Source organism: Sceloporus undulatus, chromosome 4 (assembly GCF_019175285.1).
Source record: "Sceloporus undulatus isolate JIND9_A2432 ecotype Alabama chromosome 4, SceUnd_v1.1, whole genome shotgun sequence".
Classification (NCBI taxonomy): Eukaryota; Metazoa; Chordata; class Lepidosauria; order Squamata; family Phrynosomatidae; genus Sceloporus; species Sceloporus undulatus.
In genome coordinates this window covers 221,489,967-221,504,649 of record NC_056525.1, presented here as the reverse complement: position 1 = coordinate 221,504,649, position 14,683 = coordinate 221,489,967, and the positions used below count along the sequence as shown (strand labels likewise).

The following is a 14,683-nucleotide window of genomic DNA, read 5'->3' as shown; positions in this document are numbered from 1 at the left end:
CCGGATCCGGCCCGCGGGCCGTAGGTGGCCGACCCCTGATTTACATTTTAATTCTTCATTAAAATATTAGATTTTACTGTATATCTGGTTTCATATTATTGGATGCTTCTTTGTTTAGTATGCATTCCCTAAAAGAAATTATCTTTAAAACTTAGCTAAGCAATAAGCCTGAGGGAAAAATGTTAACCCCATCATTATTATGGTGGCAGGTGAATACCACTATAATGTGAATTTGTTTTTCATTCAGGAAGGTCAGCTGTAATGAAATGGACCACAGAATGGTCAGAACTGATTGTAGTACAAGGATCATAAGAAAGCCACTGAACACATGAAAGGAATTACAGTAGACCACACATCAAATGTGTTGGCCTTTGCTTCCTTCCTCTTATCCTAGTGGCAGGAAATGCACTACATATCCCGGGAGGTGACCAGATATTTAAAAGTAGCACTTTGTTCCAAAAAACTCCCTGTACAGTAGTTTACCATAAATAAGCAGAAGATTGTTTTCCACTGCAGTTGTCTTCTAGACTTATATCTGGAGCACAATTGGGTGAAAAGGGTAAAGTATAACAACTGTACAATATATTAGCAGGTGTGTGTGTCTGTGTGTGTGTGTGTGTGTGTGTGTGTGTGTGAAAAATGACTCTGGAAATGTTTAACTTTTCTCTGTGTAAATTTATATAATCTGCCTGGTAATTTTGAAAAACAGGCACCAGTGTCTTGTTTAAACGCTCAACAAAAAAAGTGAAAGCAAATGAGTGGTTAAGTGTATAATTTAATTTTTAAAATGCTTGGGCAGTCTAACATTGATTTACTTTTTAAACACTCAATAGCCTACAGAGTATATTCTAAATGTTGATTTGATAGCTGTGGAAATGATACATATGCATAATTCTAAAAGAAGGTGATATGTTTGGATGATAGAACTTTTTCACTAGTTTCAAGAAGAGCATAATTTTTCTAAGTAGACTCAGACAGGAGGGAGAACAGGGAGGGAGGTTAGCAGTAATAAGAAATAATTGTTGCTAAAACCAGACGTAAGAGTGCAACACATTTTTTTACTGATTTTTTTTAAATGGGTGAAATAATTTTAATTCAGAATGCAACACTGCTTGCCTGAAACAGGACACTAAGATTTGCCTTTCTGAAACATTACATAAATATTTGGCTTACTGCTAAACTGAGGCAAACAGTGTCCTTCTAGTTCTGCTACAATTTCAATCTAGTCATAGCAGATATTCACTGAGGTTGCTTCAGGTTCTGTTTGTTTAGTGGTATAATACCTCAGCCTTATCAGGTGTTGTATATATTCACCTGGAAGTACTGAGGTTGAGTTTCACTGAACATAAGCTTCATGTTTACTTTGTGGTACTTATTTTTATGTGAGAAGAAAGACAGAACATCCATAATGTGTTTGATGAGCTGACATGGAGACAGAAGGTCTTTTTCACTGTGTCAGTTTAGCAAATCCATACACGGAAAATCCTCTAATAAGCATGACAATATTTTTTGAGAGATATTGTAGCACCTTTGAGCCCAACTAAAAGAAAGAAGTTGGCTGCATGAACTTTTGTAGACTAAAATTTAGTTCCTCAGATGCATTATTTTTTCAGAAGTTGAGCACATGATATCCACTGTGTGTGCATATGTGTGTGTGTGTGTGTGTGTGTGTGTCTGTCTGTCTGTCTGTGTACTAATAAGTCCCAGAGTAGGAAACGGGTGTGATAATGGTGACAATAGCAATATACAATATACAATTACTGGTGTATATTGTATCTCTACTGTTTGAATATATTATTACATTGCTTAAACATAATGAAAAAATGTACTTCATATGGGTCGATTATTCAGTTATCACTTTTATAAGGCACATGGCAGCATCTATCTTTGATGCTACATAACTTATATGGGGGGGGGGGAGAGAAGCCAGATGTCTTATGGATTCACGTTTTTATTATTTTATCTGCTGAAACCCATGCATGTCAAAAGCAGCCTTTGAAGTGGCATACATGGCATTCCAATATTAAATTGAGTGCAAATTAGATTACAATGACTGTGAAATTCTACCTACTGTCTTCAGCATTACTTTGTGATAGTAAACATTTCAGACAAACTAACAATAACAGAAAAGGAATGTTAAGACATTGTCCTCAAGTTAATTTTAGCACAACTTTTATGTAAGGCTATCTAGGAAGATAACACAGATGTTTAAATCTTATTTAGAATTTTGAGACATCATAAGATTTCCTACCTAAATTATTATAGGCTTGGTCCTTTTAGTATTTTTAAATGCTTAACTTTCTTGAGAGCTTTCAGATTCAAATTTGCTGTTATTGATAACTAGGCCACACTTAGAAATTTTACATTTCACTGCATCTACAGTTGAATATGTTAACTACTCATATTACATTTTGTTTATTTGATGGTGATTTGAAGGACTGCTGGGACAACACAAATGTCTTTTACTTGAGATAGCCTTTCTAGTGTATCTTTTTTAAATAAAAAAAACTAACATCCGTATCATATTCTGCAGGAGCCTAAAACATAACATTATTCTGGATTGTTTTAAGAGTTCAACTAAGTGTTCTCAGTTTATTAATACCTCAACTGCATATTCCAGTGGTGGCGAACCCATGGCATGCGTGCCAGCGGTGGCAATCAGGGCCCTCTCTGTAGGCACACATGCTGTCGCTCTAGCACAGAGTGTGCCAGAGTTTCTTACTAGAAAGCCAGAGGGGCGTGGCACTTTGCAATAAATAGGTGGGAGTCTGAGTTGCAGTTTGGGCACTCAGTCTGTAAAAGGTTCACTGTAATATAAGGCTGCAATATTGCCTCAATTAACAGTTGCACTGACTAGCAACCTTCTGACAGTTAAAATGTGTTCCTTTTTAATCAATCAACTAGACAATGTGTTTTTAAATACAGTGAAAAAGCAGCATAGTATTGGAGGTTTTAGTAGGAAAATGAGAAATGACTATGCTGTATCAGGTTGGGTGTGCAAGAGGAGTATGGACTGTTTATTTTACTTTTCACTTTGATATATGTCACTTTTTTGTTCAGCTTAAAATAAAAGAATTTCAGTTTTTAACTATACAAGTGTCATTTTTGTGAGCTGCCACACACACACACACACACACACACACACACACACACACACATAAAGCTATGATAGTTAAGGTGAAGACATCCACCATTTGCGGTAGATGGGGTAGCCCATACATTAGGTCTACCACAAGAGACAGAGCCAGTCTTTGCAAAATCTATACTAAGTTTATTTCTCTATTGTTGCCCAGTAAGTATACCTGGCTTTTCCAAAATATGCTTTTCCACCTGTAGCTAATACTCACTGACACCCTTCACCCTAGGTAATGTTCCTTTATCCTTTAATGAAATGTCCTGTTGCTACAAATAACCTTAAAACACCATCCATGCATTTCACTAAAATAAGTCATTGCCCAAAGAAATCCAACAACATTGGGCAACGCTACAGTATTTGTCATAACGCATCCCAACACACTAGAGCAAGATGAAAATAGCAATGCTGGGCTACTTTGCAGGATAAGTCACAGACTCATTTCCTCCAATATGGATATAATGATGATGGACTTTATACTATCTGCTTGATCAATGAGGAGAGGTCAATGAGGAGAATTTAAGTTGCTTATCATGCCTCAATGTAAGTACTGTACTTTTACTCTTATCAAAAAAGGGAACCATCCCCTTCCTGAAGTCAAATGTAAAACGGTGAGAGCTTAGTCCATCCCAGGAGCACCTAAAGAAGCAGCTCTACTCTCTCCTGTTTTGGCCTTTTTGAATGCCTGGGTAGGAAAATAGCATTTATAGTTCCCTCTTCATCAGGCAGTGTTTAGGGTGCGCACAAACAATTTTGCCTGCAGGGATTTTGTAAGCTCTCTGGCATTTGCTTCATTCTTTACATCCTTTGTTACATTCCTCTCAGTTTTACACTTGAGTTATCCACAGATTATATCAAAATTCATAATTTTGGCCACAAAACCTGTCTTTGACTTATACATTAGGTCAACTTATAGTTGAGTATATACAGTAAGCCCCCCCCTCTCTCTCTGAAATTACATGTTTAATTATGAATGAATGAATGAATGAGTAAATAAATATTCCTGACCATTCCTATAGCCACATGTACTGTCATATAATCTGAAACACAGAAGTTTTATATGTAAATATGCTTGTTACTAATATAGTTATTTAAATGTCTTACAGGTCATAGGTCTGAGAGCATGTCATGACTTTTGAGCAAGGCCAGGAAAGCAATGGTATCACATTTGGCTCTGTGCTCTTCTTACTGAACAAGCTATAGACAGGATTTCAGTTTACTAAATGGCCTGTATGTGCATAGATTCAGAAGCTTTATCAGGAAGAGGAATCCATGCAGGCAGCATACATTTATGCATGTTTCCCCATCTGATTCAGCACATTTATGGGGAAAATTGCTCTAGAAACATACAGAGCCCTGAGTGGATTGGGTGAGAAAACTGTGGTGCAGTGCACAGGATGGCATGCTCAGATGTGCACTGGTTTCAAGTGGACCCAAGTATAAAATTCAGTTAGAAACTGGTTCAGTTAGAAATTGATAAAAAGTGCATAGAACTATACCCCAAGCTTTAAACATATAGCTGTCCAAAGTATAACAGAGACTCTGATCAACAGGGGGAAAGAATCTATCTACATACTCAACACAAAAATGCTTTTTACTGGTAAATAGAGTTACAAACACACACCAGTGTTCAAGAGAAACTGGAAAGCATACTGGAAACAAAATTCTAAAACCTGAATAGTTAAAATGGAGGAAAATAGCACATAGTATAGTATTCAGGCATGTCCAATAGTATTGTCAAGCTAGATTTTGGCGATGAAAGCCAATATATTCCTATATCCTGCTGCAGGAAGCCACAAAGTGGACCATTGCTTTTGTGACTGCCAAAGTCAAATGCAAAACCATATTAAATCAGTTAAACATCAGTATCAAAGAAATGTTTGAATACTGGTTTTATGCCAGCTGTACTTCTTCACATTACCAAAGGAGAGCAGCCCTAATTTGTCACTAAGGATTATTCATATCAAGTCATTCACCCTTAAATTATAGAGTCTGTCTTGGTTATGAAATACCTAATTCACAAGGTATATCATTTTTACATTGTTGTGCATGTTGGCATTCACATCAATTGACTTTTGCAGATGTAATGTATAACTGCTTATAAGGCTGTGCCTGTGATTCGTCTGAATTTTGAATGATGGTGTGCATCAACTCAATCCAGCCTAGGCTAGGCTAGCTCTGTACTGGGTTGGACTGGACCAATTTAGTCTCAGAGAAGAAGAGATACCCAGAAATCCAGAATGCTTTGGATGCCAAATAGTTACATTCTGCTTTGAATCAAAAAAGGAAGAAAGGTATTTTTTCCAATCCTCTTATTATATAAAGAAAACAACTAGGGGATATAACAGGGAGGGGTTTTAAACTTTGGGACAAAGTTGGATTTTTCTGGTGGATATTGCTAGCTTCCCTCTAGTGTAAAAATCTCACGAACATTTTCTAAACACCATGCTTTTAGGGAGAGATTGTGTGTTGTTATAGATGTATCCTGATATATATTTGCATCCTGATTCTCCACGCTTCCTTCCTTTTTATGTGTCAAAAGAGGTCTATCACTCTAGAATGATTCTCAGGCATTTTCAAGGTTGGTGATGGAAGGCTCTAAAACCAACTCCATGCTATAGTAGCATGAAAGGGGGAGGGCACAATTCCTCTTCTTTGACAAGAAACATGGGATTCCAACTCTCAGTTCTCCTAGCATGACACTCCCATCGCTGTCTTCAAATAGATAAACTTTGCAGGTAAACTCAAATAAATAAAACATGGCACCAAATTTAATTTCAACCTAGAAGGAGTCTTTGCAGCTTCATAATTTCATAATCTTGCTACTCTCCTTGAAATTTTAGTTTCAGTCTCTTATCAGGGGATAAGTCCAACTGTGTTACTGCATCTTGCAGCTTCTTAAGGTACACACTTTGCTGGGGCTTCCCAATTGTAACAACACCAACAAAATATACAGTTAAACAAAAATAACAAACATGGCTTTACAAAACAAGACCTAAAAAGAAAATATACACTCTTCTCAAAATCTGTGGTGATGATTTTTTTCACTTTTATTGTGATTATGTCTGATCACTAGTGAAAACTTTAACAGGCTTAACTGGCTGATGCTTGCTTGCTTGCCATCCTGACTCAAGATGTTTTTTTCTCTCTGCCTCCTAGCCTTTGCAATGCATTACTACAGCCTGAAGCTCATTACTTACTGCCGCATAGCTGCTTTTGCTATTTTGGTGCTGTTTATCCACTGTAAAGCTTGGGAATACTCTTGTGTGACTGGAAATTTCTACAAGATATTTGGAGACAGTGCCAAGGCAAAAGCTACATGAATTAGCTGTGAACAAGAATAAGCTATCAACAGCTTTAAAGATCCCCCACTTTTTGGGGAGGGGGGCATGACATTATCTATTTGAAATTTTGCATGGCTGCACTTGATTTATAGTGGGGCAGTCTCCACACTATGTGAAGATGTGTGAAAAGGGGAAATTATATTCATTTTAGGTTGGATTAGTGCAAATCAATGGGAGGACTGGAGATTCAAGAATTCTGAATATTGGTGTCTGGATCAGGTTGAACTGTCTGAATCCAGCTAGACTTCACCAGTATTCAATCCAAATTGCCAAACTGGGTCCCACACTGGGGGGGGGGAGTAATATGCACAGCCCTACTGATTTATTTCAGCAACAAGCTATGTTCAGCAGTGATGTCAGTAGCTAAGGCTAAGGCAAATTCCTAAAACCATAAATTAAAGACTTCTGCAAACAGTTTTGAAACCATTCATCAAGAATATGTAATCACAAAATGACAGGACAGTAATGAACAGAAAAAGATGTTATGTAAAGAAACAGTTAATTAATTCTTATACGATAAGATAGTTTGAAGTGTCCCCCAAAACAGGTTGTTCTCTTAGATCACTGACTTATGAAATGAAAATTCACTCAAGAGGATCTCCACAAACAAGAAAGGTGAGTATATTAATTTCCATTACAGTACTCTGTTCTAATATTCAGGAGATACATGAAAAACTGTGCCTTTTGCCACATGTAACAATTGAATGTGAGTATTTGCTGTGAGTGCATATAAACTGAGATGCCATAGTGGCATTTTTCAGCAGGTGTGTTTGCAATAGAAGAGACGCATGAAAATTGGAATTTTTATGGTTTTTCTTCTATAAAAGTAATTTATAATGTCTAAAGTGACCCAAAGATATTAATTTAAAATACAGTTTAAACCAAAATAGCTTATTTTAAGTGATGTCTTTATAATCAGCAACAGTATTGTGCATATATGTTTTTCTCCATTTCTCTTGAAGATGAAATTAGCCTCTGTTCCCCTTTCATGCACATACAAAAAGAATAAAGTAGAATCTTCTGCTTCTAGTGTCTTGCATGCTTTGGAATTCCAGTTTGTGGGCAAAATATGGTTTGAGAAAGTTACCATTTGTTGCATTGGGACAAATGTACTTGCTGGTTTGCTATTAACTACAAGGAGAAGCTTCTTATCTTCTCTTACATGTGACATAAAGGAAGGTACAAGGCAGATGTTCAACGATGCTTGGCTTCTAATACTCCGAACTATGCTTCAGGGAACTGTCTGAATGCAACTACTGTATAAATATGTTTTGTTTGTTCTTTATACACATACACATTTGCCTGTGGTATGATTATTACCTCATTATTGCTTTGCTGTTGTTATGTGCCTCCAAGTCAACTCTGGCTTACAGTGACACTATTCCAAATTACCAAAATATACCGAAGTCTAAGAATTACATGCTGAAAGGTTAACTTTGCTTGCTTTTCTTCGTTGGAGAAGATAAAAATAATATACATAAAGAATGTATAATAAATCCACCATATTTTGTACAAGGCACAAGTGATGGGAAAATACATGAGTATGGAATAAAACATCACGATCCTTTATAATCAGCAGTTCAGATATTTACTATGCTGCACTCACAATGGATGCATGCATGATTAATATTGAAATGCCACAAAACCATACATGGACACTTTTTACTACTGTGTAAATTCTACCCAGAAAATGACAGAAAAATGGTGGAAATCTTGTGTCACAATAGCAGATACAACTTGCATACTGAATGCTACAAGGAGTTTATTCCTCATTAAATCAATTCAAGGCTACTGAAATCAACAGATTGTAAATGTTAAAATTTTTGCACATTTCATAGCTAGTCATCTTCACTTTTGTTGCAATTTATCTTATTTTAAAATATAATAAGATAAACTGCAACAAAAGTGAAGATGGCTAGCTATGAAATGTGCAAAAATTTTATGAAACAATTTGAAAAAGGAAAGAATGAGCAAAGAAAGAAAGAAAGAAAGACCCACACCCATTCTCACAAAGCACTTCAAGAGCTGCGGTAAACATTTGCCAGAGATAAACCTTGTGAAGGACATCAGAGAAGCCACAGATATTTATGGAATGAACCACAAGCTGTATACAGAAGTTAACAAATGTCTCATTACAACCAGGATATGGTTCTCTTAGTAACAGAAGCATAGTCTTCACATTATGTTCAACTTAAAATTCCACCATAATTAAAAGAGAGAAAATAATCTGTTTCAGATATTACTGGAAAATACTCTCCAAACAAACACAACATCTGTTGAAACCAAACACAATGTAAATTATATTTACTCACATACCATTAATAAGAAAGGGGGGGGGGTAACAGTAAGCTTTGTGAAGCTTTCTCAATTTTACAGTAACACTGCTTACCACAGCCAAGGCTTTTATATGTCAATTTTAAACATATATGGCAGCAAAGTATCCTTGAAATGACTATTCAAAAACATATTTTTGAAATCAGCAGGAAATACATACAGGACAGACATTTTGTGGAAAGTCAACAATTTGCCTACATGCAATGTTGTTTACGGTAAATGGAAATGCAATTGCATGCTCATGGACCAACTATAAAGACATTGCACCACAGGTGAAAGGAACACCAGGATATTTTATTGCTATGGTTTAAAGAGGAATGTTTAGCTGATAGCAGACTTCATGAAAGGTAGCCACAGTGAAATATGTACAAAATCTTGCAGCACCAAGAGAATTCCAACAATGGTAAACAGGGTAACCCCAAGTCCTACTTTATAGAGCAAAGTCCTCTATCTTACTTTGTGCCGAAGCATGAGAATATCTTCACCTGGAGTTCTCCTAATAGTCACATGTGGGAGAGGACTATCTCTTATTTTTCTTTCAGACTGTGAGAAGCGCGCCCCTCAAAGCTATGATCAGTTCACCCTCCCTCTGCTTTTAGGAAGGGTTTCAATGCTCATCAGAAGGGGTTTTGCCTTTGCCTTTCTCTAAGGTTGAGAGAATGTGATCTGCCCAAGGTCACTCAGGTTTCCATGGCCAAGCAGAGATTCAAACCATGTTCTCCAGAGTCATAGTCCAACACTCAAATCACTACTCTATACTGACTCTCCATGAAAAAGCACAGATTTGCATGGGATGTGAATGTGATACTTTTGTGCCATAAATGAAATTGTAGAAATAATTACAATACTTTAAATAAAAATACATCACATTTCATCACAGTGGGGAAGGCTGTGACTAGATGCCCTACATGACTAATTAGTCTACTATCCAGCTGCTGTAGATTGGAAACTCCCAGATCCCATGCTCTCCCATCATAGTGGTTGTTACACTTGAACTGGTCTTAGACTGGAAACCTTCCAAATAAGGGACTATCCTATAACAGAGCATAAAGTCATCCTGCTACAGATTAGTGACAAAGCTTTGGTGTAATGGTGTTTCCAAAGTGTCTCATGGGAATAGCCATGAAATCGAAATCTATTTAGAGGCTGACAAAACTCACTCTGTACATCACAACTGCTCACATTCAAAAATGGCTATATAATAGGATATCTTTCTAAATGCCACATTTTCAGTCCTGTTTCAATTACACTTGGCCCTCTGTATCCAAGGATTCTTTATTCATGGATTCAACCATCCACAGATTAAAAATATTCCAAAAAATATAATATAAATTCCAAAAACCAAACCTTGATTTTGCCATTTTATTTAAGGGACATCACTTTACTGCATCGTTGTATTTAGTAGGGCTTGAGCATCCACCAATCTTGCTATCCTTAGGAAGTCCAGGAACCAAACCCCAGGGGATACCAACAGCCCATTGTACACACAGGGGCTCAGCACATTTGTTGGTGCCGCAGCAGCCACACCGTGCGGAACCAACGCACTGGCAAAAAGAAGCTGCCTAGAGCAGCTTCTTTTTTGCAGTGTCATAAACAGGAAAGGGTGCCGCCATGATGCCACTTCCTGTCTGCGACGTGGACGCTGCACCATAATGGCGGCCCCTGTGTGGACTGGAGGCCGCCATGATGGCGCCACTGCCATACCCTAAGTTTCGGGAGCGTGTGGTTGCTGCGTGCTCCCAAACCCTAGTTTTGGCCCAGTTATGGCGCTTACTGCCCATCTGTACCGAGCCTCAGTTAAGAATCTGATTCCCTAAGGCCTGCTCCTATTTCAGATGTAATGGGCTCTGATTGCTGTATCAAATTGGGATTGCTTAACTGCATGGGTTAATGGCAACTATTACATGAAGTTCCAATCCAATTACAGGAAGGTTTTAAGATGTCATGCAATAATGCCAGCATTAAGGCAGCTTCAGATGTTATAGCTTTCACACAAGATAATTTTTGCACTGAAAATACCAATTTTCTATAACATTTCTGATGAAATGTATCATGAATATATAAGGCTATTTCACTTTGTACTTTTTTCCAAATATATTTATACTCACCCCCATACTTTTTTGCTGTGTGCTCAAAAAACAGTTTTAAGTTGTGAAATGTCCAACCTATTCAATTTTTGTCTGCATTCCCTCTCTCCCAAATTCTTGGTGCTATGTCAATTACTTTTATTTTTTAATGTGTTGGCAGGCCAGAAAACTATTCTACTGTGTAATTTTATCTATTCTTAATTTTTTTTAAGATATTGCACACTCCACCACTGCATACTCTAGAAACACATTCCTGATTTTTATCTACCTGTTGCTGATGCAGGTCCATGAAACCACTTCAAATAATACATTTCACTGTTTTGATATGGGATTGAAAGGCAAATCTTCCTTTAAACATACAATATATAAAAACCTTTCTCCTCCCTCTTCAGAGCAAAATAGGAAAGTTACAGAAAGCATATACCATTCTAGAAATTCTTATGCTTGATTGAAAGTAAAACCTGTCATTTTTAAAGCTGTAAAATGTTTTACTGCTGGGAAAAGATTTTGATGTTTGCAAGTTATTTCTATTGAAGTATACTTTAAAAAAAAGAATGAAAGAAGCAAGAAATATTGCCACATCTGAGAAACAGACCAACAGGAAGCATACACTTGTTCATCTGTATTTCTGTGACTTTTCTCACTTGGTATTATTTGCAACTCTGCTTTCATGTTTCTCAGCAGTGCCAAATCTACTAAGGATCATATATTATTTTTATCATGTTGATTACATATGTTCTCCAGTTTTTCTCCCTCCACATGATTACTGTGGTTTGTGCAAAGTCAGTGACACAATCCAGAGCACGACATTCATACAAAAATGTGTTTACTGTGAAACTTTGTCTTAGAAGTTTGCTTTCTTTCACAGCTTTGATCCACATGACATCAGCAGTCCAGCATTTTGAGTGTCTGCTAACCATTTAGCATTATGAAAATCACTTTCACACTATGTAGCTACTGAGAGGAATGAAATTTGCAAAAAAAAAAAAAAAGAGTATTTCTTAACTGAATTTTTACAGGCAAGGGAAAGTCATTCAGAGCACGTTCCTAGTAATGCAACAACATGATGAATATTTAGTTTATGATTCACAAATACTTAGTGTGGACATTTGACTGAAGTGTATGGGCATGAAAATTAAATAAATAAAAATCAACCAACATATTTTTACCAAGATCCAAGTTATATGGCTCACTTTCATACCAACACTATGAAGACAGAAAAACTGTGTCACTGATAAAAGGATCAGAATTCTGCCCAAGACATGCAAGTCTTTCATATGTTGAACTTAGGGGTGAAATAGACTGCCCCTTTGCGTCAGCATGGGGGCAGCATCTGAGCATGGCCTTTAGAAGCTGCCCGCTCTGACACCACCCCTAAGCCTGCATCATGCCACCCGCCCAAACATTGGGCAGCTTTGCAGCACTCCAGTGGTGCAGCATTTAAATGAAATAAACAAATAAATACGGCACACACTGCAGGAATGCTGCAAAGTTATGGCAGCAGCAGAAAAGTCAGAGTGGGGCCATGGTATGAAGTTGCCATGGTAGCCACTCAACTTTTTCAGGGGCAGTCTCTTTCACCCCTTATTGTTTGTAAAAGAGCATATTTGCAAAGAGTCAAATGAACATGGTTCAAATTAGATCATATATACACCTTGATTTTTTTGTTTTCCACATTATGAAGATACAGACTTTGTACACTGGGCAGTATGCATGTAGGCCCCTACAGAAATACTGAATGTGTACACAGCAAGTGGGGACAAACTAATACAATCCCAATCGCTCAACTATGGGTATCAGACTTCATGAAACTGTCTTCTCCCAAAGATTTCATTTATATAGTTAATTTTATATTATATATATAAACATATACTTACTGATAAATATCTTTCCTCAGCACAACTCTACCAAGAGGGTTGTCAGCCTGCGGAGCCATTGATACAGAACCAATTTTAAATACCAAAGTATCTTCCTTGTTTGTCTTACAATCTGCAATTGACATGAGAAAAACAACAATATATGGGTTATATGTATGCATATGTATAGAGACAGATATGCAAACTGGTTATTTCAAATGCCTAAGTATCAGCAAAATGACTTTTGAGCAGAGCAACTTTACTTATTCAGTGGGTGCAAGTAAAGTAACAAGGACTAGACAAAAGTAATATACTATTTGAAGACTGACTCTAATTCATATACACAAACAACCAGTGTGGCCAGCACTGAGCAAGTTATCAGCCACTGAATTATGGAGGAAGGAGTCAAATTACTTGTTGGTAAGGATGAGGCAAATCTGGACTGTTACGTACTACTAAAATATATATAAATTATTTGAGTTTAGTTGGTTTAGCTCCCTACATTTCTTACTCATTTTTCCCTATGTCAATAACAGCATGTTGATTTTGTCATGCAGCAAAAACCCATGATAGGTTTGCCTTGTTGCTATAAGTGAGAAACAACTTGGAGGCACAAAACAACAACAACAACAACAAAAGCTCTTTGTATCAGAGTAAATAGATAAATATCAATATGCATCATATATAGTTAGCCTATGAAGTCTGACTTTTCATGACATTCTAGTAGCCTGGGAGCTGATGCACCATCCTTACTTTGTAACACAAAAAAGGTAGCTAATAACAATGACTTTGATCCTAATTAATGTTCAAATGGAGGAAGCATATCCTTGGTGGAATTTCATCTTTGGGCAGTCCCATCCACGTAAGAGAGAGAGCAACTTGTGCTGATTTCCTTTTTCCCTCCACAGCCACTTTCACACCTGAACAAATGATTCAGAGAATCAGGAATCTGTGGAACAGTGTGAGTGGAAGTGGAAATAGCAGAGTCACTTCCATGGATGGAAACTCTTCCATTTAAGGAATAAAACTCAAAATTCAACCCAATCTGTTTAACTGGAAGGCAAACCATGTTTAGTACTGACCAGTGAAAAGTCTGTAATTATTATAGCTAGAGTATGTATGACATCAGTATATTTCATGCACCAAAATATTGTGTCTGTGCATCCATGTGCACTAGTGTGTGCTTGTCTTTCTACTGTTTGTTTGTTATACTGCAGAGAAATGAACTGAACATGTACTTCAGAAATTAAATCTGTATTCTATGGTCTCCAACATTTCTTTTCCCCCATGAAGGATTTCATTATATTTTAGAAGATGACAGTGACATCTGATATATACATACAGGCAGGCCTTGTGTTCTCCACAAGCCAGTGCTTTGAGGATATATGTAAGCTTTCAATTCCCCTTCTCCATCTGTGGCCACCCAGTGAGATATCTCAGACAATTGTTTTGAAAGCTAAGCTTTTAGCTACAGATGCTAATAATGTGGTGAGTGCTAAGTACTTTATTAAATAACACACTGCTTGATGTGGAAAGAGCAAGCAAACTTCACATTCAACTCAAAAGAATCATGTAAGAAAAAGTGTGTGTGTGTAAACCAGCTTGCCCACACTATAAAATTCCATCCTGGATGAATCAAACAACCAAACTAAGGCCACATTCAACAGTCTGGGCACACAGCTTTAATGAACAAACCATGCTGGAAGGCAAATAATTCTATAAGATAGTTGCAGTACACATAAAGAAGAAGCTGGTCTCTTATTTGGGTACTATAAGAATGAATTGTCTGACATCTTTTTTGCAGAAAGGGGCATAGTTATATGCAAAGCAAGCATTTATGTTTTAGCAATATACAGTCAGGCCCACTGGCAATTTGACACATTCTCATTCAAATTTCACTAATTCAAAAGGCATACTTTAGTTGAGAGT

At 37.0% G+C, this 14,683-nt stretch overlaps 1 protein-coding gene across 6 annotated transcripts in view; it reads right to left on the bottom strand.

The window, feature by feature from the left end:
* VPS13B (vacuolar protein sorting 13 homolog B) overlaps positions 1–14,683 on the bottom strand; it is a 485,868-nt gene that overhangs the window by 209,962 nt on the left and 261,223 nt on the right. For all 6 annotated transcript variants that reach the window (XR_006103742.1, XM_042465700.1, XM_042465699.1 and 3 more), the window contains one exon: positions 12,776–12,887. Coding sequence is in view for 5 of the 6 variants with exons in the window: in XM_042465700.1 (XP_042321634.1) it covers positions 12,776–12,887 (112 nt within the window). In the remaining variant the exon portion in view is untranslated. The remainder of the gene's footprint in view (positions 1–12,775; positions 12,888–14,683) is intronic.